The sequence below is a fragment of the Nuphar pumila genome, chromosome 3 (genome assembly GCF_984573655.1).
Source record: "Nuphar pumila chromosome 3, dmNupPumi1.hap1.1, whole genome shotgun sequence".
Taxonomy (NCBI): Eukaryota; Viridiplantae; Streptophyta; class Magnoliopsida; order Nymphaeales; family Nymphaeaceae; genus Nuphar; species Nuphar pumila.
This window is the reverse complement of record NC_143251.1, coordinates 116,589,942-116,617,517: the sequence shown is the minus strand read 5'-3', so window position 1 is coordinate 116,617,517 and position 27,576 is coordinate 116,589,942. Positions and strand designations below refer to the sequence as shown.

Here is a 27,576-nt window from a genome sequence, read left to right as displayed (position 1 = left end):
CTGTAAAATGGAATAATTAACCACAAGCTATAAGATGGAGGAATCCATCATGACCTTTTGAAATTTCTATTTGGTGTACACTTACTGCAAAATAGAATAACCATAAGCGGATAAGATGATAAATCAAAATCACATATAGGATTCTAGTAAAATCCCACATCTAATGCATATTTCTAGAAAAGCCTTCTACATAATTAGCTCTCTGGAATAGCCTGTCATCAACTGAATGAAGAAAATAATTAAATAATCTGGCATAAAATAATGTAACTATATTAACGAAGAACAAAAAAAAATCACTTAAAATCTTTTTAAGACTAACCAGGAATGTGCTTGATGATGATGATAATGATGGAACAACTCAAATGAGGAAGTTTCCAGGAACATGTTAATCTGACCATTCTCCACAAGAAAGAACAAAAAAATTAAGGCAGTAAAGCCTTTAAAGCATGAAGCAAAACAACAACTTTACGGAATTAGATGCACATTACAACACATCATGAATGCATTAGAAAAGTGACTCCATAATGTCTCAGCATTTTCCAATTTAATGTTTGCACCTTTGGTATATGTAAATCCAGCAATATCTGGGCTGTAATATTCAGATCCTCTCAGCCGTGACCCCTAAAATTCTTTTGAGTTTCAGTGGAGAGGGGCAGATGCACTTTTATGAAAATTAACCCTAAAAGAATTTCTTACATATGGTTACATATGTTTAAAATACTTGCATGCCATACAAGGAATAATGATGAAATAACCACATAGACAACAGTATGCTGCCCTCAACTTGAGGCTCGTACGTAAAATGAAAATATTACCTCTAGATCCTTAATGTGGCTTCTCTTTTTAACATGCCCCTCAAGTTGAACACCAGTTTTTAAGGTGTACAGCTTGCCTTTTAGGGACCAATGCCTTCCTTTTGATAAACCCTTTGTGAAAATATCAGCAATCTAATATTTGAAACTAACAAAGTATGATTTAATTTCTTGCGACTCCATTCTTTCCCTCACAAAATTGTAATCCATATAAAAAGAAATGCTTAGACTTATCATAAAAAAATGGATTCTTCACCAATGCCAATGTGCTTCTGTTGCCATAATATGTGACAGGTCTGCTACATTTATGAGACTATGTATGCATATTAGTTCTGAAATAACCGGTGGCAAGGACCTATGTTCAACACTTCAACTTCTGTACTTGACCATACAACACCCTTTTGTTTTCTGCTTTCCTAAAAAGTCAATTTCTGCCCAAGTATATACAATATCTAGAACCTTAGTTGCCAAAAGCGCTAGTGGGAGCCTAGGCAAAAGACCCCTAAAAAGACTAATTGGAGACTAGGCGAGACTAGTCGGCCTAGGTGGGACCAAAAACATAAAATATCAAGAAAAGCAAAAATAGTTAAATTTAGTAACAAACATATGATTATACTATGAATGAAGTGTGTAATTCAATATAACATGTCACAAAATTCATGAAATTGCATAATATTCAACATACACCAAAACTTGGGCCATACCATCCAATTACTATACATATATATATAGAGAGAGAATGAGGATTATCCTGATCCTGTTTCGCTAGGTCACTATTAGGGCCCTCCAAAAATCATAGTTTTTAGATGTTTTATGCCTGATCTGAACCGTTAGATGGGTTTATGATTGTTGCCGAACAAAGAAAATGTAATTGATTAAGCATCATTATGCTCAAATGTGTAAAAATATCATTGGTTTATATTGTACTAAAATTTCATAATAAAATGTTCACATTTTTACATCAAATCAATTTGAAACAAAGCTTGTTTCTCAATAAATAAGTATTGATAAACATATCTAATGGTCCAAATTGAGCATAAAACGCCTAAAACTTTGATATTTAGAGGGTCTTAACAGTGACATAAAGAAAAATGAGGCAGGATAAACCTCTCTCTCTCTCTCTCTCTCTCTCTCTCACACACACACACACACACACACATATATATATATAGAGAGAGAGATAATAGAAAAAACAGAATTTATATGTGTGTGTCGAAAACACATGCATACATGTAAACAACAAAAAAAGAAGGAAAAAAGAAAAAAGGGAAAAAAAGGAGGGAGAAAAAGAAGAGAGTGGAGGTGTAACGCCCCGAGATTTTCAACCCTTGAAAAAATACATGAAAATTAAAAACTTTCTTTCTTTATTAAAATCGTCAGCGAAAACATTTTCAAACAGGGTTTGAAACCTCAGGCGGGTTACGTTACACTAAAAAACGATTACATTAAATTCAAAAGGGGATAACATGACACAAATAAAATACTTTAATTCAAAAGAATGGTGTATCATTTAAAATATTACAAAACCAATACAATATCATGTGTTTGAATTCAGTACCCGAGAAAAAAAATGAATGGCTCATCGACAGTGCCGCAGCATCCCGCATCCGCTCTGCAGCTATATCGTATTTCTTCACCTGCAATCATCTGCCGATAAAAAGGGTCAGACTTGTAACAGTCTAATAGGTATATACCAATTCCAAGTAACTCAGGATATTAAAAACATATTCAAGTGTCATAATTCATATCTATATGTGTAACTCACATGTCACAATACCTTAACAGTTTCGCATAGATTTATTCCACAAGTACATGTTTTACAATAATCACGTCTAATAAGTCCATATATTCGTTTGTAGGCGTGAAGTGTCATTTACCTAATCAACAACAACAACAACTACGCCTTTATCCCAAAACAATTGGGGTCAACGATATGAACCAAAAAAAGAAATTCATTTTGGGTCTTCCACAAGAATCCTTTTCCTCCAATCATTTCTATCCAATGCCATGTCCTCGGTGAGGTTCAAAGCATTCATATCCTTTCCTATCATCTCCATCCAAGTCTTCCTAGGCCTACCCCGACCTCTTTTAACTAATATATTTTCCCATTTCTCCAACCTTCTAAATGGAGCATCATTAGGCCTTCGCCGAATATGTCCAAACCACCGTAAACGATTCTCTCACATCTTATTTTCAATGGGTGCAACACCTACCTTCTTACGTATCTCCTCGTTCTGAATCTTATCTTTTATTGTATTTCCACACATCCATCTAAGCATCCGCATCTCAGCTACACTCATTTTTTGAATATGATGTCTCTTGGCAGCCCAACATTCCGTACCATATAGTAAAGTGGGTCTAATAGTCATCCTATAAAACTTTCCCTTCAACCGCAATGGCATTCTACGATCGCACAACACTCCAGTTGCACTTTTCCATTTCATTCACCCAACCTTTATCCTATGATTTACATCTCCATCAATTTCTCCATACTTTTGAACGATGGATCCCAAATATTTGAAATAATCATTCACCGGTATTTCTTGCTCACCAAGCTTCACTACACTCCCATCACTACTTCGTTGCTTACTAAACCGACATTCCATATATTCAGTCTTACTCTTACTCAACTTAAAACCTCTAGCTTCCAATGTCTGTCTCCATAATTCTAACTTAGCATTAACCCCAGCTCTAGACTCATCAATCAAAACAATATCATCAGCAAACAACATACACCACGGTACATTTTCTTGAATTGATCTCGTAAGCTCATCCATCACTATCACAAATAGGAAAGGGCTTAAAGCAGATCCTTGATGTAACCCAACCGTTATCGGAAAATTGGTTGTCACCCCTCCACAAGTGCGGACATTGGTTACTACTCCTTCATACATATCTTTAATTATACTAATGTACTTTAGGGAAACACCTTTTTTCATCATTGTCCACCAGAGAACGTCCCTAGGTACTCTATCGTATGCCTTCTCTAAATCAATAAAAACCATATGCAAATCTTTGTTCATCTCTCTATATCTTTCAATAAGTTGTCTAAGAAGATGTATAGCTTCCATAGTTGATCTTCCAGGCATAAAACCAAATTGATTCTCCGATATCATGACAACCTTCATCAACCTAGACTCAATCACCCTCTCCCAAAGTTTCATAGTATGACTCATGAGTTTTATACCACGATAGTTTGTGCAATCTTGTATATCACCCTTATTCTTATATAAAGGCACCAAAGTACTCTTCCTCCACTCATTAGGCATCTTATTTGTTCGCCAAATCAAGTTAAAAAGATTTGTCAACCATTCTAAACCTTTCTCTCCCAAGCATTTCCAAGCCTAGGTATACCATCTGGGCCAACTGCCCTTCTTGATTTCATTTTCTTCAAAGCCTCTGCAATTTCTTTCTTTTGAATCTTGCGCATGAAGTCACGGTTTATCTCATGAAAAGGAATGGAGAAGTCTCCAAGATCTTGAGCATGACTATCATTAAATAGCTTATCAAAATAATCTTTCCATCTCTCCTTAATCTCCTCATCTTTGACTAAAACCCTTTGTGTTTCATCTTTGATACATCTAACCATTCTCAAATCCCTCGATTTCCTATCTCTCATCTTTGCAAGCCTATAAATATCCTTCTCGCCTTCTTTGGTATCCAACTTGTCATAAACCTCCTTATATACCTTAGCTCTCGCGTTTCGAACTACTTTTTAGCTTCCTTCTTTGCTATCATATACTTCTCGAAATTCTCATTATCACGACTCTTACTTAGATTTCTATAACACTCTCTTTTAACCTTAATAGCTAATTTGACATCCTCGTTCCACCATGATGTATCCTTACCTAGTGGTGCACCGCCTTTAGACTCACCCAATACCTCCTTAGCGACTTTTCTCATGCCACCCGCTATCTTATTCCACATTGATTCTGAATCCTCCTCGAGACACCAATCAACTTCCTTAACTACCTGCTCTACAAACATTCCTTGTTTAGCTCCTTTCAGTGCCCACCACTTAATTCTAGGATCTATCCTATGTCTATCCCTTTTGCAACATTGTCTAATTCTAAGATCTAAAATTAAGACTCTATGTTGTGTAGCTACACTTTCTCCCGGTATAACGTTACAATCGATGCAACAACCCCTATCTCTCTTTCTAAGTAGGAAAAAATCTATCTGACTCGTATTAACCCCACTTTTAAATGTTACTAGGTGAGACTCCCTCTTCCTAAACCAAGTGTTTGCTAAGATCATATCATAGGACAAACAAAAATCTAAAATCCTTTCTCCACTTTCATTTCTTTCTCCTATACCATAGCCTCCATGGATACTCTCAAATCCATCTCTACTAATGCCTACATGTCCATTAAGGTCACCGCCGATGAAAAACTTTTCTCCATAAGATATCCCTTGTACTACTCCATCTAAATCTTCCCAAAATTGATGCTTAATGGAATCATCTAAACCTACTTGAGGTGCATAAACACTAATAATATTAATAATATCCGTACCTAATACTAATTTAATAAGTAAAATTCTATCACCCTTCCTACGGACCTCAACTACATGATCTATAAACTGACGACTCATAACAATCCCTACTTCATTCCTATTCCTATTTATTCCTGGATACCAAATCTTATATCCCCAAGGTTCTATCACTTTTGCTTTCTCACCTACCCATTTGGTCTCTTGTAGACATAAAACACCAATCTTTCTCCTACACATAACATCTACTAACTCTACCAACTTACCAGTTAAAGACCCTATGTTCCAAGTGGCTAACCTAATTTTATGGTCTTGGACTAACTTCTTTACCCCCACCCATCCAACAAAGTGAGGGAACCCTTGCCTATTTGACACCACACCCGGGCGCCGGTGTGACGCGTCGCTTCTGGGCGACGACCTAGCAACCCTTGCCCATTTATCACTGCCTCCGGGCCTAGAGAGTACAACGCGTCGCTGAGTAGGGAACGCCCCAACGAAATTCTCATATTGGTTCATTTTCATAGGGTATGACTAAGTTTTTATGTTGGCTGTCACAGGCCCACCGCAACCCTCCTCCTTTATCCGGGCTTGGGACCGGCAGTGTCATTTACCTAATGCATTAGCATATTTATTCCAATCATACTGTGATCTATATTTGATCTAAATTCATCATATAGTCATGCTACCACAATAAAAGGAAAGCCAAATCCATAGTTTCGCCAAATGAGTTATCACAACAAGCTCATGTAATTCACACAATCCATAAGAACCATTTTATTGAACTTGTTCATCCTTTTAGGGTTTTACCGCATCTCGAAACAACTCCCCCGTCGGATTACCTGGTTTTAAATATGTACACCCTCACAGAGGTCGGACTGGCTGCATCCCCTGGTCTTGGACGTGTACATCTTCACAGAAATCGAATTGACTGCATCACCTGGTCTTGAACTTATCCTCACATAGATCATCCTCTAGGGAACTGTTCCTCGATGGGTTACCTGATCTTGAAAAATTCATCGAGTGAATTCTGGTGTCGTACATGCATAAACACAGTGGACTGCTCACAGGGTCAAAGGCCACTATTCGGGCACAAGCATGTACAAATTCAATTAACACGAAATGATCGGCCACCTCTTTGGGCACTAACACATATCAATTCAGACGACCAATCACAAGGTCATAAGTTACCTATCTGGGCTCGAATATTCAATGGATCGCATTCAAAATAATTGTTGCATATTTCATTTCTATCATGGTGTAATTTAATCATTTCATGTATGCACCAATCCACATACATCACATTAGTTATCATCGCATTTCACATGTTTGAAAATTGAACCTCGAAACATGTATATATAAAATCAGTAATTCCATGTACAATACATCAATTATATCACATAATTCAAAACATAAGTATTCCATAATACGAATCATCTAAACCTCAAGCATACATAATTCCTATGCATTTTAAGTTATACATACGTAATTTATACATGTGTTATCTAAAGGCTCGTAAACATGCGTAAAAGCTCGTACACAGGTAAAAGCTTGTAGTACATGTCAAAAGCTCGTAATATATGTTGAAAGCTTGTAATATCGGTTGAAAGCTCATAGTACAGGTTGAAATCTCATAGTACAGGTTAAAAGCTCATAATACTGATTGAATGCTCATAATACAGGTTGAAAGCTCATAATACAGGTTAAAAGCTCATAATATAGGTTGAAAGCTCACAATACAGGTTGAAAGCCTATAATACAGATTTAAAACTCATAATACAAGTTGAAAGCCCATAATACAGGTTGAAAGCCCATAATACAAGTTGAAAACTCATAATACAAGTTAAAAACCCATAATACAGGTTAAAAGCTCATAATACAGATTGAATGCTCGTAATACAGATTAAATGCTCATAATATAGGTTGAAAGCTCGTAATATAGATTAAAAGACTGTAATATAGGTTGGAAACTTGTAATACATGCTGAAAGCTCGTAATACAAGTTGAAAGCTTATAATATAGATTAAAAGCTCATAATACAGGTCAGAAATTTATAATATGGGTTGAAAGCTCATAATACAAGTTGAAAGTCTATAATACATGTTGAAAGCCCGTAATACAAGTTTAAAAGCTCGTAATATAAGTTGAAAACCCATAATACAGGTTGAAAACGGCTAATATGGGTTTAAAAACTCATAATATATGTTAAAAGTCCATAATACAATTTGAAAGCTCGTAATACTATCATTTTATGCATTGCGAAGTACATGCGATAATACACATAAACCAAGGTATGCAAATAACTTATTTATTTTATGCATAGTGAAAGAACACAAGCACACGCCCAATATATTTATCCAGAAACAAATGATAGCATATTTTCTTGGGAAATACGAACATACGAGTTATTTTTTAATGAAATCCATATATATATTCTCATAAATATCTATTTTTTTATTTTTCATGTATTTTACATACGAAAATATATATTGTTTTATATTGCATATCGAACACGTGAGGTTATCAAAACATAAACAAATCATACGCGAGTACAAGTGCAACAAGAATATGAATTTATGTCGAACTACGAGCATTTAGTATAAGAACCTACCTTGTAGAGCATATCGACAATAGACGAAAAATTCCCAAAATATCCTAAGAGAATTTTCCTCCAAATGCGAATTTTTTGGTGATCCTTACGTATGTGTTACGTCGATGGAGGTGGAGTCGATTTACGTGAACCGAGGTGAAGCCAAACGGGTCAACTAGGGCCTGAACCGGGCTAAGGTAGAGGGGACCAAACCGGATTAGGCTAGAGGGGACCAAACCGGATTAGGCTAGAGGGGGTGGCAACCACCAAAATGGTGGTGCAACTAGGAGAGAGAGAGAAGAAGGCTGGAATGAGGCTAAGGGAGGTGAAGACCCTTTATTTATAGGGAGGAGAGGAGCTTTGGTGTTCCCAAGTGGCAACACTAAGCCAAACAAGTGTTAAATTGTTTAACACTTGTTAATTCTTTGCAAAACTATGGGTAGAAATCATGGGCCGCAAGGGGAGGAGATTTGGGCCCTGGGTTTAGGTTGAGAGTCGAGACCCAGGTTTGATCCAATATAAGGATCCAACCATACCTAGTTTTGGATTGGTTGGATTCCAACTCCTAGTTGGGAACTTAAGATCTAGTTTTTATAAACTAGGTCCCTATATTTTAGTTAATTTCTAATTAAATTTAAAACAATAATTTTATTTATAAAAACGATATTTTGTACAAGTCATAAATGTTTATATGTATTTAATTGGGCTTGGTCAACCAGGGTATGAACGACCATGACCCTCAGGTCACTGCGAACCCTGAAAACTACTAAAATTACCAATATACCCTTGAACTTGTCGAGCATGTTTTGAGCTCGTACAAACTCCAATTTCGATGAAATCACTTCCGTTTTCTTTGAAATTTTGATGTGAACGCAACCGTGCATTCAAAAAATCATAAAATAAGTCATCAAAAATGTCCAAAACATAGATATTATAATTGATCAAAAATACTGAAAATTTGTCGGTTATCACAGAAGGGGTGAGAAAGAAGAATAAGAAAAAAGAAAAAAAAATAAGAAGAAAAAAAACGAAAAGGAAAAAGAAGAAGAAGAGCAAGAGGAAGAAAAAGAGAAGGCAGGGGGTGGAAGGAGGAAGGAGGAAGAAGAAAAAAGATAAAAAAGAAAAGCAAAAGAAGAAGAAAATGAGAGAACAAAAAAGAAAGCTTCCGGTGCGGGAGGAAAGAGAAAAAAAAAGGAAGGAGACAAAAAAATGGCAACCATGTCCTTCTAGCCTAGGAGTGGACAGCCTAGGTGCCACCTAGGAAGTATAGACAGAAAAACACGGCCCTACCACCCAGGCTCATAAGCCTAGGCGGTGGCCTTGCGCCTAGGCGCAGCTTTTGACAACTAAGTTTAGAACTACTCAAAGTAGTTGTAACGACCCCAACTCATACCTTTGAAAAATGCGGAAAATTTTTTTTTTTCTAAGAGTTGCGGAAAACTTCCCAGAAGACCTGGAGTCCCTACAGTTCCAATTTCAGTTGGATAACCACACACCACAAACCAACTTACATTTATCATTCATAACCAACCAACTGAACTCTTTTATTAATGAATCAATAAAAGTCATATGTTCAATGTCAACAGTGAAATAACAACTTGCAGTAATTAAGAAGACTAAAAGTAAATAACAGTAGAGCCACTATGTCTGCAAGTGAAGCCGTCTGAAATAAATGTAACCCTCGTATCCCCTCAGAAGCGAGTCGACTTCACTGATCACCTGTGTATGGGAAAAACCAATAAAATGAGAGAGTCAGAAATTCGAGGAATTCTGCGTACAGGTTTTTCTAATAAATCAAATAAGAAAAAGAGCATAAATAAGATCCATGTAATATTTTAGGAGGATACAATTATAACCAAATTATAAGGCACTCAACCAGTTATGCAACAATAAAATAAACATTAAGCATGAGGGAACACTAAGTGAGTAACAGTGATTATAATTTAATCAATAAAGGCATTTGAATGCAAGGGAGATCAACATCATGCAATGATCAATGTATAACAACCAAGTGAACAGGTAAACATGCATGAACTAATGCAGAGCAAGAATATGCATGATTTATGTATAATGCATGAACCCATATTATCTTTCATTTAAGCTCCCCTCTTTCCATATGCATGTCCTATTAAATGCACACAATCTTTAAGTTCCTCTTTTTAATTTATCATTGTCCGCGGATACACCAAACGGGTACAATCCCGGAGGTCAAGTAGGGTTCCCGGGATAACTTCACACACAATTTGTATTTTATTACTGGGTTCCAAACTTAACCCTCGACCGATATCAGGAAACAGCACCATCCATCGGAACCTTGGAAAACAGCATCCAAAGTCGGAGACACCAGGGAAAACAGCATCCACTGGCGCCACTTTCTTGGTATACCAAAACAAACTCACAGTTGTGACTAACACGACACTCCCGGGTAAAGTGGCGGATTCTCCCTAAAACCATGGCCAGGAGAAGAACCTCAATATCGGGTTCAGAGGCAACAAAACGCACACGGAGTTTTGTATCCTCACAGTTTCCCCTAAACCGCAATATCCAAGATTCCCACGCTAAAGCAGGGACATCAAGGAGAAAGTGAATTACATTGTTCTTTATTTTCATTTATCTGGTTATTAATTCATTTCTTTTACATTTGCAAATTTACATGCAGAATTAATAACATAAGCTTGCACATCAGCATGCTAAGCTTTTCACGGGATCACCGATCGTGACAACATAGAACAGTGCGGTAAAACAATAATATTACATTTGATTTGTTGCAATGCATCAAAATAACTAAAACAGAGAACAACTGGTTCTCGAGGCTCACCCAGCCCCTAATGATCCAATTTGATCATTACTACCTTCATGAGCAAAAATCATAAAGAGTATGTCACTTATGCATTCTTTTCACACACTTTAAAATGCGCATTCATCTGCGACCAAAATCAATAATATTTTAATACATGAGCACGAGTTTCCACACCAACAATGCAATGCATACTTTCATTCATTGCACAATTCCTACCAAATGCATGATTTCATTAATGAATTATTCCAGTTAAAACGTACGAACACTCATGCCATTTTGATCTTGCAAAAGCACCTAAATTTCGTATATGTACATGCACAAGTAAGCCTGCTTGCAACAACAATTTTGAATAAGTATCACACAACAAGTTCAATCACATAAGGAACAGCACCCCTTTTGTATGCATATGATTAAGCCCAATACACTTAGCATAATTTGAAATATTTGCATGCATAGCCTAACCAATTTATTTTTCATAAACAGAAAATTTGGGCCTGTCCAATACCAAACTGCATATATATTTTATATATATATATATATATATATATATATATATATATATATGTTTTAAAAGGGAGACTGCTCCAGCACCCAGCTGACTCAGTCGGCTGAGCTTGGCAGTCACAATACACGCCCAGCTGGGCCAGTGAGCACCCTGCTAAGGCCTGGCAGGATGCCGCCCAGCTTGCACCAGTCCAACCAGGCTGGACTAGGCCTGGCAGGGCCTGGCATGCCCCAACCGACCACTCGGCTGGGCTGCCAGGTGTCCAGCTGGTACGGAGATGGGTCTGGTTCAGCCTGACCAGACCCCAACTGAGCCATGTACACCTCATAGCCCCACAGGCTTGCACAAGCCTTTGCATTCAGACTTTTTCTACAAGTACTCCAAAGGGGATAAACATACCACTTAACACAAATGTTCTCAACTAAACCAACTGCCCAGTGCATGCACATTTAGATATCCCAGCAAAAGTAAGTTAAGACCAAAAACAGAAAGCACATAAACATCCTGTATTTCAAATCCTAAAAAAGAAATATTGCCCATATGTCAAGATAGAAAATTCTCATGCAGTTAAATTTTTACACTAAAACTTGGTACTTGAGTTCTAGCTTGTTTCTGTCCCATCCAAATACCTTCCAAGACCTCTTCTTTCAATAATGATCTTTATAAACATGGCCTAAAAAGCATAATTGGTCCCATCTAATTTCACTGGGATCGGTTGGAATGAATCACCTTTGTTCATAATGCACTCCTATGCTATCGACTTGACTACTACAGTTGACCTACAGGCTGCTACTAGAAAATAGTTGCCACTCCGTAAAATAATAACTTTCAAAGCATGCACAAAATAGTAAGGAGACATCCTTCTGCATTCCTCTACAAAAATAAACATTAAAATAACCAATCTCAAGCAATAATAAGCCCAAATCTGTTCAGGAATAACTAAGTTCCAAATCATTTGAAAAGTTCCCTTGTAAAACAGAAAATCTTAGAAAATTTTGTATGATTCCAAATCATGTGAGAGTTGCTTCTGAAATCCTCTTTGTGAGTGCCTTTGTGAATGAAAAACAATCCAATTTGATATCTCGGAGTATTCTTCCAGGCATCCTAAATGAGAAAGAATCCAACTTGATATCTCTACGTATTCTTCCAGGCATCCTAAAAGCTGCTAATGAAACTCTATTACAAATATAAACAGCAGACTTGACGACCACGAATAAAAGGATAAAGAAAACCCCCAAATCTGCCTTTCTCTAATGACTTCCCAAAAAGATTACATGGAATCCAAATTTGCACCCTCTTTCCCACTCGAAATCAAGAGGAAAACCCGTACCTCTTGAAGAAATTTTCCGGCGAACTCTCCGGCGATCGAAAGCTGCAGTCGCGTCCCTTGCGGCTGCTGTGACAGGGGTACCCACCGTGGCTGCCGTGGCTGCGGTGGCTGTTGGTAGCTGCTGTTTTCCGGCGACCTCCACCTCCCCAAAGCACGCCCACACGAGAGAGAGAGGGAGAGACGAGGGGAGAGAGAAACGAGGGAGACGAGGGAAGAGACCCCCCTCTCCACTCCCTTTTATCGGCTGATCCCCCCCCCTTCCACGCCGAGATGGGTGGGGATCGGTTACGCCAGCCGACCCCCCCCCCCTCTTCCTTCCTTTCTGGTAGCAGCAGGAATCGTGCCCTAGGCACGATTCTTGCTGTTCCCCTTTTTTTTAAAACCCTGCAGCCCGATATAGGGTTTTAAAAACCCTATCGGGTTATGGATCCGGGTCGGGTCCGACCCGGGTCCAAAAGCTTTCCTTACTTTTAAATTAACTTTTATTATTTTATTTTATTTTTTTTCGTTACCTACCTGCCACAGGGGACATGACTCGGGTCCGAACCCAGGACCCGGTGCATGTTCACCTGATTAATAGGGTCCACAAGTTTGGACCCGCAACCCATTGCGAAGTTGATCCATAGGCTGGGTCCAAATGGATCCAACTATGGATCCCTTGCATATTCTTATAAATCTTTTTTATTAATTTAAATAAATTACATATATATATATATCAAATATGATATACTTTACATATGGATCCTGGATCCGAAAGGTGGATCCCAGGCCCATAACACAAAAGTTTTTTTTTTTTAAATCGTGGTTATTACAGTAGTTGCCTTGGGTACCAGTCAGATATGCATTTGAAGAATAGCTTACTTTCACTGGCAACACCTTCATCCCCCATGGGACCCTCGTCTTCTGCAACAGGATCTATTCCAGACAACATCCTGGAAAGCCTTTCTAATAGCAGAGTAACCCTCTTCCGCAGGCAGATAGGTAAGAGGAAACCCTAGAATAACAAATTTCCTAGTATCAGGATCACCGGCCCAATATGCTAATTGAATTGTATGTCATTGGACTCTTTTTAAAATAAAATAAACCTACCAAGGTTCACTTTCACTTGCCCTTGTTCATTTCAATGTCTATATATCTACTGCTGTCAGAGCATGCCAAATACTTGGTTCCCTTGTGATAACAAAAAGATACAATTCAATGTGCCAAGGGTATTTGGGTTATTCTGAGATTTTCAAAATGCATGTGTTGATGTCACACACACTCACATCATGGTGGGTTATTTGTCATCAGAAAAGGACCCATTTCCCATTATTTTCATAATGGATTAACTCTGAAAAAAATCATACTATTGAAAAATGTTTACAGCAATAAATTGTTGTATACAGAGCACAATGGTCTTGAAAACACTTGTTAGCAAATGCTCCCAGAAGAACTATGTAAAATTTCTCCAAGATGCAAAATAAACATGCATGGATAGTGAGTGTAACGACCCCAATCCATACCCTTTGAAAATGCGGAATATTATATATATATATATATATTTTTTTTTTTTTCAATGCGGAAGCCTTCCCAGAGATCCGGGGTCCTCACAGTTCCAATTTCTATTGGATAGCTCAACCACCACAAACGAACTTGCAACCATCATCCATAAGAACCAACTAAAACTCTTTTATTAATGAACCAATAAGAGTTTCATACACAACTCAAAAGTGAAGTAACAACTGCAGAAATTAAAAGAACTAAAAGAAGCAAAAATAAAGCCACTATGTCCCATGTTGAAGCTGACAAGCTCAAGTATGACTCTCATCCATTTCCAGTAGTCAGTCCAGCCTCACTGTTCACCATGTCCTGTGAAAAACCAACAAAGTAGGGTATCAGAACCGAAATTCTAAGCACAGCTACTTCTAAAGAAACCAGGTGAGACAAAGAACATGGATAAGATTTCATGCAATGATTTTAGTGAGTGCAGATATAAAACTTGCAGCATTCAAATATCAATACCTACCAACAATTACATATACTCACCAGTCAAGAACAGTAAAGTAGTACCATATATCAAGAACTAAATAACCAAACCTTGCAACATGATTTCAAGAAGTAAATCATATGTTACTACCAAATCATGTCATGATATGGAGAATGATTCAAACATGCATGATCTAATGCATAACAGGAAAATGCATGATTATGTGTAATGCATGATTTCTTTTTGTTATCTTTCATTTAAGTTTCATCTTTCCATATGCATGCCCTATTAAATGCACACAACCTTAAGTTCCTCTTTTTAATTACCGTTACCCGCGGATACACCAAACGGGTACAATCCCCGAGGTCAAGTAGGTTCCTAGGGTAACTTAACACAATTTGTATTTTATTACTGGGTTCCAACTTAGCCTTCGACCGAATCACCTTCGGAACATTAGACCTCCACATCTAATGTCGGGGACACCCCACGCCCACAAGTGCCACTTCCTTGGTACCATAACAACAGTTGTGTCAAACACACCACTCCCAGGTAAAGTGGCGGACTCTCCCTAAAACCATGGCCAGGAGAAAGAACCTCAATATCGGGTTCAGGGGACCAAATTACAGCACACAGAGTTTTTGTATCCACACAGTCTCCCCAAGACCGAATATCTAAGATTCTCATACTCCAGATGAGATATCCCAGAATGTGTATTACACTGTTTTTATTATATTTTTATTAAAGTTAATTCTTTAAGTTTGCAACACCATATGCAAAAGTAAAGTGAAAACCCGCATCCTCCCTTGCGGGGACCCTTTCGAGACTCCAGCCCGTATAAACCACTAGAACATTGTAGTAATTTGTCAAACCATCTTATGTGGTTCAAGTGATGCAGTTAAAAACATATGTGAAAGCAAACCAAACCCACGGCTCTCCAGGCCGATGATGGTCCATTTAGGCCATCTATGCATCACACAATAAAACCCAAGTAGTATTTATTCATACACTAAGCCAAAATGCCCAAAAGCATGTGCACTCATGCAATCATACACCCAAACATATGCATGTCATAACTCATTCATATGCATTTTCACTATGTGTGTGTTACCTGCATCACATACGGGTATTAACCAATCCATAGTTTCTTTAAGTGTGTGAGTGTACATGTACCATTTCACATATTAATCAAGCGTACATGTTCAAGAAGAATTACTAATAACTGAATCGTGCTCACGCTCATGAGTACCATAATCATAACAATAACAGTTATATAACCTTCTTGGAAATAACATTTCAACCTGTTCTTGACACCTATATATAGGTGTGTATATGTTCCAAGATTTCCCTTTATTCATATCAAAACTTACACAGTATTTATTAAGGTCTAGAACATATTTTCATTAAACCTAATTCATAACAGTCAAGTGAAAGCATAAACCTCCATGGCAAGTGTTTCCACACAATCCAATACGCAAGCTTTTAAATAACACATGAACTCTAGACAAAAGTATAATGATCAGCTAGAGACGACAAGGCAAGATACATTACATACAAAATTTCAGTTTTATGTGACCATCCTCCCTAAACAGTATAAAATGAACACTATTATATACAGCTGAAAATCTCAGGTTTCAATGATCTCATGCTGCATCTTACAAATATGTGTTTAAGCCACACTCAAGAACCAGCTTGAGATACTTTAAAGCTAATTCATGATTCAAATAATAATTTGTTTAACCAAACCAGCTATATTCATGTGCTGCAAGAACAGAACAAAAAGGAAATCTCCAGCATAAGCAATAATTCCAGCTATTACCCATGAATGGATTTAGTGTTATGGATAACACTAACCATGACCACCATATTTAGCTTAATGCGCAGCACGCATTCAAGTTGTTTACCTTCACAAATTCCACGTCAAAATAGCCCACATACACAGGAGTTTTATTTTCTGGTTAGCACTGGAATAGCCCACAGAAGGTGGGTACCTAACAAGTATTTGTTTTCTTTCAGTCAGCAATTAGATTAACCACTATAGAGATTCCTCCAAACCAAACTATTCAGGAAATACCCAAATCAAGAGTCTACTAAACACCCTAAAGCTTCAATTTACCACAACATGTAGATTTTAAACTATATGTCTTCAATCTTTATATAAAAATGAAAGTGAACATTTCTACTGAGCTTCAGCAGCATCACATAAGTAAGAAAATAAACCTTTCCATAAGGGAAACAGCCTAACGTATCAATGTACTGGGCTAGTACAAATATTTCCAGAAACCTGTAAATTCATCTATTATTCATCTCACAGAAAATAGATTACAAAAGTTATATTTCACAGAACAAGACTTTAACTTAAATACACCGATCTCACTAATATCATGCATAAAATGACAGGAATCAACAATGCAGATCGATTATCATAAGGACTGTCAAACAAAACAAAAAAGAGAAACCTTCATTCCCAATCCAATCGCTTAGGGGTGACCAAAACAGGGAAAACCCCTGTTTCACGATTTCAGGGTATTTGTCCCCATAAGAAATCCGTAAGCCCTCTTAGTAAAAATCCAAAAACAAATACATTAACCGAGGTCTTAAGCCCTTTAACATACATCAAACCCCCCCTTCTATCAGAAAAACTGAAAATCCCCAAATCGAAAACCCTTAACCGAAAAAAAAATTAAACCCCCAACAAATCAACTAGGGTTCTGAAATCCCCAAACTCTAAGGGTTAGGGATTTCCGACAGCATGAACCCCTCCTCTCAAATCACTACCCGAAATCGAACTCAGATTCGATCCCTCACCCAAAATCCAAGAAGCACCGTACCTTTTTTAAGAATTTTCCGGCGATCGGAGGCTGCCGTGGCGGAAGTATCGAGCTGGCTGGAGTCGCCCTTCCCTGCTGTCGTGACAGGGAGTGTGGCTGTTGTTTGCCGCGGCCTTCGGTGGTTGCTGGTGGCCAAAGCTCGCTGACGACAAGACCCTCCTTCCGGCGTGCGTACACTGACAGAGAGAGAGAGACGGGGGAAGAGGGAGAGATCAAGAGAAGAGGGCAAAACCCTCCCTCCACTCCTCCTTTTATCGGCCCCAAACCCCCTCCTCTACCGAGAGGTGCGGGGTCGGTTACGCCCTGCGTAACCCCCCTCTTGCCCCCCTTTCTTGTTCTGTTACGACTTTATCGGGCAACCCTTATCGGGTTGCCCTTTTTCTCTTTAAAAGGCCGTTACATAGGGTGGGGCTCGGGTCCGGACCCAAGACCCGTAACCCGACTCCAAACCATATGGATCCAACTGTGGATCCTCGGATTAACTTTTTTTTAAAAATTAAAATTTTATTTATTTATGATTATACATATATATATAGATATATTAAAATATATATATGTATATGGATCCGGTATGTGGATCCCATACCCATCTACGCACCCCTATTAAATAATTATTCTCCGAATTATTTAATTAATTAAAAATTATTGTACTTATACATACATATCAAATTTGCGAGGTAAATTTATTTGCAAAAATCTCTTTATGGGTCCTGGATCTGAAATTTGGATCCCAAGCCCAAATTTAGAAAAATACCCGTTATTTTCCAATAAACTTAAAAAATTTGTTGTCAAAAATTGAGGTTATTACAGTGATGGAACTCAATCTGCATATTCATCATAATGAATCATATGTTAGAAAATCTGTGTATTTCCTCAAAATAGTGATCTTTAGCACATGCATGAATAGTCAATACTTTCCACCAGCATATCTAAGACAGAAATTCTAGAAACTTCACATACCAAGAAGTCAAAGCACAACAGTTTATAGAATGGGAAACAAATAGTGTTGCCCACCATGCTGCAGTGAATATTACTTTCAAGTATACTTCAAAGTTTCATGTAGGCTCTACCACACGACAAGAATGGCCTCCAAAACAGAATTTCACATAATATGACCAAGCATTAGTAACAGACCTGTTACAATATTCTGAGTCCCTACTGGAATGCTTTTCAGATCAACAAATTTGTGCAGTTCCATGCTTTTGCTACCTGATAAGAGATCAAGATAATGTAAACATATCGTAGACAATATAATAATATAGTAAGGTTCAAGCATATACCATGATTACTAGCTATAAGTCTTATAGCAATTCAAGCAAACAATTGCAAAATAGGCTCATAAAGACAAAACTTCATCTCATTAATACATCATGAAATAAAAACAACAATTTTTTACCAAGATTACTGGCATTTTGCCCTTTTCTTGCAATTCGAGTAAATTTTTCTTCTCCTCTTTGACCATCTAGATTTACACTTATACAACTACTCTCAGGATCACCAACATCAACAAGATGTGTTTCAAACTCCAATGTGCCTCCAGATTGGACTGCCTCATCTTTCTTCATAAACCTGCTATCCAGGAGTTTTCCACAATCATCATAGAGCAGAATCTGAATATAAAGAACATTATTAGAAAAATGGCACCACACAGTATGTGAAAATTTAGAAAAACAAAAAGCAAATTAAGCATGGTGTGTCTCTGATAGTTTATTTCTTGTACCATGAGTGTGTTCTTTATCCAGTTTGTGCTCCTCCCTGTTGGATCTAAATTTTCTTTAACTCTTTGTTATCCTCCATATATAATATGTTTAAGTGTCCCATCTCTAAATTACTTAATTTGAGCAAGCACAAGAAAATCCTAACAGGTACTTAAACGTAAGCATGAATCGATAAAGTAGTTATAGATGTGCTTGTGCATGTGACATCCACCTAGGGGTGTAACTGGGTCAGGTATACCCGACCCCAACTGACATCCTGAACCAATTAGACCTGACCCGACGTCCTGAATCGATTAGACACAATGTGACCTGATTTTAGTAGACCCATGTAGGGCTGTAAACAGGTCAGGTATCTGACTGCCCAAATAACAATTGTCAAATTCGGGTTGGGGTTTTGTCGGGTCACGAAAGTAAAATCCTGAACTCGGATCCATATAGTTTCAAAAGTTTATTTTTACTAAAAATACATATAAAAAACTCAGGTCAGGTTGAATATCCAGCAAAAAAGCCAGGTGGGTTCAGATATCTGACAAAAATCATAACTCAAACTCGGCCTGCACATTACTCAGGTCAGGTTCAGGTTGGTACGTTTTATGCCCATACCCGGAAATTTGGGTTTCGGGTTGGATCGGGTACTCAATACAAACCCAACCCATTGACAGAAACAGAATGGGTTCGAGTTAGGTCCATAATATAGACCCGTTAAAAAAATGGGTTGGTTCTTAGATATGGTGAATATGGACCCAAACCCGTTTGGACCTGACCTGTTTTTATACCCGTCCCAAATGGTTCAGGTAATCTACACCTAAATGCTACTAAAACCCGAATCCAGTATGCACCCAAACTTGATAGCCAGTCCAGGTGCAGGGCAAGATCTAACTGTAGCAGTCTAAGGCCAAGATGAATCCATTGAAGAAGGTACCTAAAATTACCAAAACCCGTTATGTAACCGAATCGACCCAAACCCATTGAGACCCGACCCACAATTAGAACTGGTTCAAAGCCAGAACCTATTTCACACTCATTTCAATGGGTTTCGTATTTTCAATGAGAACTTTCTTACCTATTAACAAACAAACAAAAAAGAAAGAGAAAAACAAGAAGTTTCCTTCTATAATGTTTCTTTTCTATTTTCTTAAAGTTTATAGTCGTATGGGTGCAATAGCAAACCATGAATGATGTACTCGAGAGAAAATTTAAGAGGCTGAATAGTGAAGGGAAACATCTTGGGTCTACCCAGACCTGTTAATACACTAACCGATCATACCCAAACCCGTTAACCTATATGGGTCTACATTTTTCAAAAAATACCCAGACCTAAATAAAAATGAGTTGGATTTGGGCCTAATTCTTAGACCTGATTGAAAAATGGGTCTATTCCAAACTGGTTCAATTAGACCCGACCTGCTACATACCCAAACCCATTAACTCATACTGGTCCATAATTTCCAGCCGTACCCAGACCCAAACCTGGACCCTAACCAGGTTGGGTCGGGATTGGTCCAACTTTTAGACCTAATTTGGAATCGGGTCTAACAAGACCCAACCCTGACCTAGCCCAGTTACACCCCTACATCCACCTAATCTTCGTAAATACATGTGAAGGCATTGACCAAGTTACCTTTTGATTTGAGTTGGAAAGCTCCAAAACTCCATCCTGGTAGACTTTTCTTTTCTGCCTTAGATGCTTTGTGTATGTCACAGTCCATCTTTTGACACCTTCCATTGCCTCCAAGCTTATATGCACTTTATAACATCTAAATTTCAGAAGGTATACAAATTATTTTTCCTTGAAAGGCTATTTAACTATTTGCTATGGAAGAAAAATAAAGGACCTGCATGACACAATTATATACTGATGCCACACGAGGAAAAGCACTTGATCTGCCACAAATCCCTGTTGCCAAGAAATGGACACCAACATGCACATGCAGCTACTAAGATACAAATTATTAGACAAGAATATCAGAAAGGAAAGGAAATTGTAATCACAAATATGTTATATGTATGATGCTAATATTTTCCTTCAAAGAAAAATTATTCTAATACAATTAAGATTCAAAAAGGACAGATAAATGTGGTTGCCGCTTCCCTCCATGTCAAAGGCTTTATTTCTCTGTCCATGTTCCTTTGTGCAAATACAGCTATTTAGTAAGCTGAACTGTTTCAGGAAATGGTTTATTATATTTGTAAATTAATTAGTACATTTACATTTTCCCCTTAAATTTTGTTTGCATTGGCTTAGCATATATTTTATCTTAAATTGTCTGTCCTGACTTAGCATTTATTTTGTCTTTTTATGCGAAAAAAGTGACAAAGAAAGTGTTCTGCAGCAGTGTGATGCTCCTCATGCAAGTGAATATGATTAGCATGTAGAAATCCAAAATCAGAATATAGCAAGTATTTTCTTTTTTATAAAAAATTTAATTCACCAAATAAACTGTTCCATTGTACCACATTAAACATCAAAAGTGCATGGATACAGGCACATCCAGGCAGCAGCACAAAGGGATGTGTGGTGCAAAAGTGATATTTTGGATATGAGGATACAAATTTTCCATGGTCCAAAAATACAAACAGCTAACACCCAAACAAACTTAGATAAGTTCAGCCTTAGATTGTTTTTAGTCTATATGTTGCAAAATAGTGGACTAAAGGTAAATCAATTATTGCATAGGAATACCTGCATAGGCACAACCGGATGTACCAGTGGGAGGCTGGGAGCAGACAAGATGAAGGAAGTAAATAAGGAGAAAAGATGTTGAACTTGCTGAGCCAGTTTGTCGAGTCCAGAGGTAGAAGAGGACTGAGCATTAGAAGAGGCAGTGGAGGTGGAAGTTGCAGCTGAGACATGATTTTATTCCTTCGCAACATTCTTTTCTCCCCTTGTAATCCCTGACACGGTTGCACCCCCTCCCATCTTCATCCCCTTCCTTAATATGGGACAAGATTTTTTCATGTGTCTTATCTCCTTACATCAATGACAACGTACACTACTCATATCATACTTGGGAGCTCCCATGTTTGCCCCACCATAGTTGTTGAACTACCTGACTACAACCATTACTGAGTCACTATAGGAGTACGACTAAAGTGATTTCATCTTAGTCTCCTCAGTAATAATCTTAAAAAGAGCCTGAGCAACCTGAGAAAGAAATGTAATGTGAATGATATCACTCCTAACATTATCAAACTCAGTACGATACGGTACGATATGTATCGTAACAATGGCTTAACTCGATACAATACACACTCGTATCGCAATATGAGTGTGTATCGTATCTGTATCGGTTGTATCGCCATGTATTGTACCGTACTGTAACATACGATATAGGGTGTATCCTACGATACGTGTCTTGCGCACTTTAAAAGGGCCAAAACTCAACTTTTTTAATTTTGGGTTTTAAAGACCTCCCTAGAGTCTATTCTCTCATTTGTGTAGAGGCCTTTAGAGGAGAACCCACGTACCCTAAGAGGCGTGAGAGAGATTTGAGAGACGATTCATGCACAAGGGAGAGGGCTTTTACGGGTTTCTCACGTAAAAGTGCATTTTCATCTTTTTTCACTCAAGAAAGTAGGCTAAGGTAACAAATCAGTATTCTTTGTTTCCCATTGAATTTTTTGGGATAGATGGCATCAAATGATTCAGCATGACAATGGGACACCCAAATAGTGAGTGAAAACTGATTGAAAATCGAGTGCAATTATTGCCATCATGTTGTTTCGAGTGGTATCTCTAGGTTGAAGCATCACTTAGCCAGGACACATCGCAATGTTGCCCTCTACATGTCAAGGAATTTTTAGAATGTCGTGAAATGGCAATGTCAGCAATTACTCATTGATCTAAGAGAAAAAAGATAAGAAAAAAAGATGATTGAAGCAGAAATGAGGTATGCGCAGCACTAGAGGATGTATATGACGAAGATGAGCTCCCTACTTATGATCCTACAACCCCTAGCATGACATTAGGAAAATAAGAATAAGATAATGATGATGATGATTGAGGTTATATTTTCAAAAAACTTGGTTATTTTGTTTTTGCTTATGTAATATGAAAGTACGAGTTTTGCGGCATGTTCTTAATTGCAAGATATTTAATATTTTGCATTGTTCTTGTGAGATATGCATGCAATATTATCTATAGTTGATGTTTGATTATAGCGTCATAGAGACATAAATGCTTCATATATGATTTTATGGTTGTATTTTGTGTAATTAATCATTGTTTCATGTGTTATGATTTTTTTAGAATTTTTGCTGATTTTTTTAGAATTTTTGAAAAAAATATTAAAAAATATGAATTTTTACGATACGTGTCTAACTTTGGGCCCGACTGATATGGGTAATGATACGCTACTTACAACCTTGCCCACCATGGGAGCTCCTTTGTAAGCATGATAGGTGCATTTTAAAAGAAGATTGAAGACTCGAAGAAGGTTGAATGTTGAAGTCCAAGAAATATTGAAGAAAAGCCATTGAAATGTGTTTAGAAAAACGGTTTTCTTGAGATAAGTTATTTCATTGTTCTCCCATTTATATAAGTATTTATTTGCTGAACATTATGTTTATTGCCTGGAAATATCAAAGTCTCTTCCTCTTTAGCTTTTGAATAACTTTCAAATTTGTCATCCTTCAAGAAAAGTTTGGTTTGAAGTGCATGCTCCATCGAACTACTTGGCTTCTTATTAATTCTATGTTCATGTACTTACAATGAGCTCATTAGTTGATCTATTGTCATGGAGTCCATATATATATTCTTCAATTGCAACTACCACATGCTCAAATTTGGAGGTAAGTGCACATGGATCTTCTCTGTCACATGAACATCTTCTAGCTTTTTTCAATTCCCTTCAATTAATTTACAATCACTTAAACCCTTGAAAAATAGTGAAAATTTTATCTGAAGTCATTCATGTGCAAAGTTTCAAATTTGGCTTTTAACATTTGAAACCAAACCTTCTCAACACACTTGTAGGTATTTCTCAAGATCTCCCAAGCTTCTTTCAATGATGGCACAGTGACAATCTTCTCAAAATTAGGCTCATCCATGGGTCGATATATCAAAACAAGCTCTTTTTGTCTTTCTTTCTTAAATCCATAAGGGCAACCTTCTCATTTTGGTTCAATGTGGCATCTTTCTCAAAACCGTGCCTTACATAGCCTTTTTTGCAATATCTCACAACTCTTGTAAAGCCAATAACACCTTCATTTGAACACTCTAATTCTCATAGTTCTCTTTATACAATCAAGGCATTTGAAATTGAAACATATTGTTCCTTTCTTCCATCTTCAAACAAAAACATTTTTCTGAAGCAAATCAACAAAAAATTTATATGCACAAGCTCTGATACTAACTCTTGGGCCCAAAAGTGATACAATAGAAGAAAGGGAAATGCACAAAAGAGTTAAAACTCAAACATAAACCAAAATAACGTCCACTATTTGATGTTCTCAAGCAATAAACATAATCTTCAATGCATAAATAGCTATAAATCTCATATACATAAACAAGAGAACAAAGAAACAACTTATCTCAATAGAAACCCCTTTCTCAAACACCATTTCAATGGCTTCTCTTCAATCTTTCTTAAGCTTCAATATTTAATCCTCTTCTAGTCTTTAATCAACTTCCAAAGTGCTCCTCTCATGCATGCAAAAAAACTGCCATGGTGGGTATGGCTCCTCCCATCGTTTTCCCCTTTCATCCTTCCTCTTTTCTCTCTTATATGTCTTCTTTTTATTCCTATAAGTGTCAAATGAGTTACACTTCTAAAATGCCTCTCATAAAATCAAAACCCATCACTTTTATGGCATTGATCTACAAACCCCTCTTTAAATCAAATGACTAAAATGCACTTCAATCTAGGTTAAAATTCAACAATAGATCGAATGACTGGATTTGGCATCGCAACACGACCAGTCCATAGTTCTTGGAAATTCGGAATCTTAAACCCTTGGATCTAAGTTCCAAGAATATCCCAAATTCACAATTCTTTGCCCGGAAATGAGAGAATCAGGCAAGACATGCATGAACGTTAGATTCATTTCGAAATGCTGGATTTCAGATCCAATTTTAAATCATAAGGTCTGAGATCATCTCACGTCTCATAACCAAGCAATCACATGGCGCCTAAGAGACTGTGATTACTTATTCTCATTTCTCAGATTGCAAAATGTTCTTGGAAATTTTCTAATAATCCAAGAAAGCCTGATATAGCCAGTCTGGGAATTTAACACACTAGTTTCTAAATAACCAGTCTGAATCCCAACCTTTCTGCTTAATTCTCCCAACCATCAACCCATTTGTTAATCCGAAACAGATACTGCACGTGAAATCCAATGCATCAAAATGACTTTTTCCCAAGTGATATATGCATTCACTCCATATATACCAATTTCATCCAAAAGAATAAGAAGGTAAGCAGGAGAGCACATCCAACGGAAAAAAATCAAAAAAAGAAAACTACACGCCACCCACAAAAAGTAAAACAAATTATTTTATTGGAATGACGATATCTAAGATGATTTCTGCAGAAATTAAAATCCGACTAATTGTGTATGCAGACGAAACAAGGTCTTTACGGATTCAAGAGGAGAAAAAACATCAATTTTGATTCGGAAAGTCGACTCCGGCCGCTCATCGATGAGATATTTAGATGGAGCCCAAAAAATCAAACATCACCAAATTCCTATGCGAATGAATCAGTAAACATGAGCAAGTAATTTTCACCATACGGAGACAACAAAGAACTATACGTACGCAAAAGAAAAAAGAAACAAAAAGCAATCGAATTATCACATGAAACTATAGAATTAGTACAGAAAATTGCACAGCTATAGAAAACTAAATCAGGGTTTTCTTAAGAAACCATTATCATCACCACCCATGAAAAAAAATAGAGAAAAGAAGAAACCTTCATGAAATCAGGATTACACGGAATAGGAAGCAAATAAGAAGAATGAAATCGATCACCAACAAATTTTTTTTACGAAAAGAGAGTTAGAAAATCGGTACCTTGAAAGGGAGGGAGCCCTCTCTCATTTCAGGATGCGACGAAGAAAAAGAAAAGGCGGGAATGCCAGTGACGGCTTGAGACTCTGAGAGGGCACCTTTATGGACTACGGTACGGTGGACCTGAAAACGGATCGGACACGGTTCCGATTAGAGCTGTTAATCGGTCGGGTTTGTACCGGGTACCCGACCCGAACCTGGATTACCGGGTATGGGCATGAAAAGTGCTAACCTGAATAACATTCCGGCGACCCAAACCAGATCCGAGCAATATGCAGGTTGGGTTTGGGTTATGATTTTTGCCAGGTAGCCAACCCGACCCGAGTATTTTATATGTATTTTCAGTAAAAGTGAATTTATGAAATTATGTGGGTCTGGGTTTCGAATTTCATTTTTGTGACCCAGAAAAACTTGAAGCCAACCATTTGTTATATTGGCGGCTTTGGGTATACCCTGATGGGTAGGGTACCCAACCCATTGACACCCCTAGTTCCGATCATGTTAAATCAATCTGAACCCAAATCCAGACGCATACAATAGATCCACATCGGTAGGGATGCTAACGGGTTTTAGATACGAGCTGAATATTGTCGATCTGAATCCAAAATTGAAATGCATAATATAGATTTGAATCTGAATCAGATCCGATATGGTAGAATTGAATCCAGATCCAAAACTATGCGATAATACTGGATCCCTTATGGAGGTCTTTGTATGTGAAAAATGAAATTGGATCAGATTTTGATGCAGATCCAAATTAGATCCGAACTGAAATGTTAATCTAAATCCAATCCAAATAAGAAATAAATCGGACTTAGCACATTCAAAACCGATACTGATCCATATTCAGATCTACTGTAATGCTTTGAATCCGGAAATACTGCATCAGATTTGATCAAATGTGACCCATTTGAGCTCTGCAAATCTGAGTTCTGAACTGAATGATATTCAATGAGGTATGGCTGAATCCAGATCCAAAATAGATATGATAATGCTGAATTTGATAAACGGAACTAAAAACAAACATTGACATAAAAATGTAAATGCATCGGATTGATCCAAAATTGAACAGAGATCCCATGCAAAATATTGGCATCTGAATCCGCTCCAAGTCTAAAATTAGTCTGATTAGGTATATAAGCAAACTGCCAAGCTAACCAGGCTTTTGAAAGGTCTTTCCCATGTTTCACTTAAACCTGACCGTGTAGATGTGTTCAGCATGATCCATTTACTAGGAAACGATACTTGGGACATGCTTTTTTTTGGATAAAAACATGATTTTTTAGGCTTGAATATTTAAGAAAATCTTCCACCATCAATTTTTTAAACCTTATAAAGACATACTTGCGTATCAGAATCAGATGATATATATATATATAGGAATGAAAACCTTTTTTGTTAAACAGAGAAAGTTGGGGTTAGGCAGACCAGTTATACAACTATACCATTGGGAATCTGGGATTACACAAGGTGACACGTGCACTAACTTCTCTTACCAGACAAGCTGAGCCCCAGTTGGTAGAGGAA

At 37.4% G+C, this 27,576-nt stretch overlaps 1 protein-coding gene across 2 annotated transcripts; it reads right to left on the bottom strand.

Annotated features, from left to right (window-relative positions):
• Positions 1–10: 10 nt before the first annotated feature.
• LOC149843405 (DDE family endonuclease) lies at positions 11–26,197 on the bottom strand. Of its 2 annotated transcripts, XM_089999769.1 has the most exons (5): positions 26,053–26,197; positions 20,659–20,794; positions 18,716–18,929; positions 18,454–18,528; positions 14,295–14,373 (listed from the first exon to the last, which is right to left on the bottom strand). In XM_089999769.1, exons 2-5 carry the CDS (start codon positions 20,761–20,763, stop codon positions 14,357–14,359), a joined length of 411 nt encoding a protein of 136 aa, XP_089855895.1. In that variant the 5' UTR covers positions 20,764–20,794; positions 26,053–26,197; the 3' UTR covers positions 14,295–14,356. The 2 variants fall into 2 exon arrangements, 1 of the variants encoding a protein (XP_089855895.1); XR_016430871.1 differs by lacking the exons at positions 14,295–14,373; positions 18,454–18,528 and adding an exon at positions 11–84.
• Between the last annotated feature and the right edge of the window lie 1,379 nt (positions 26,198–27,576).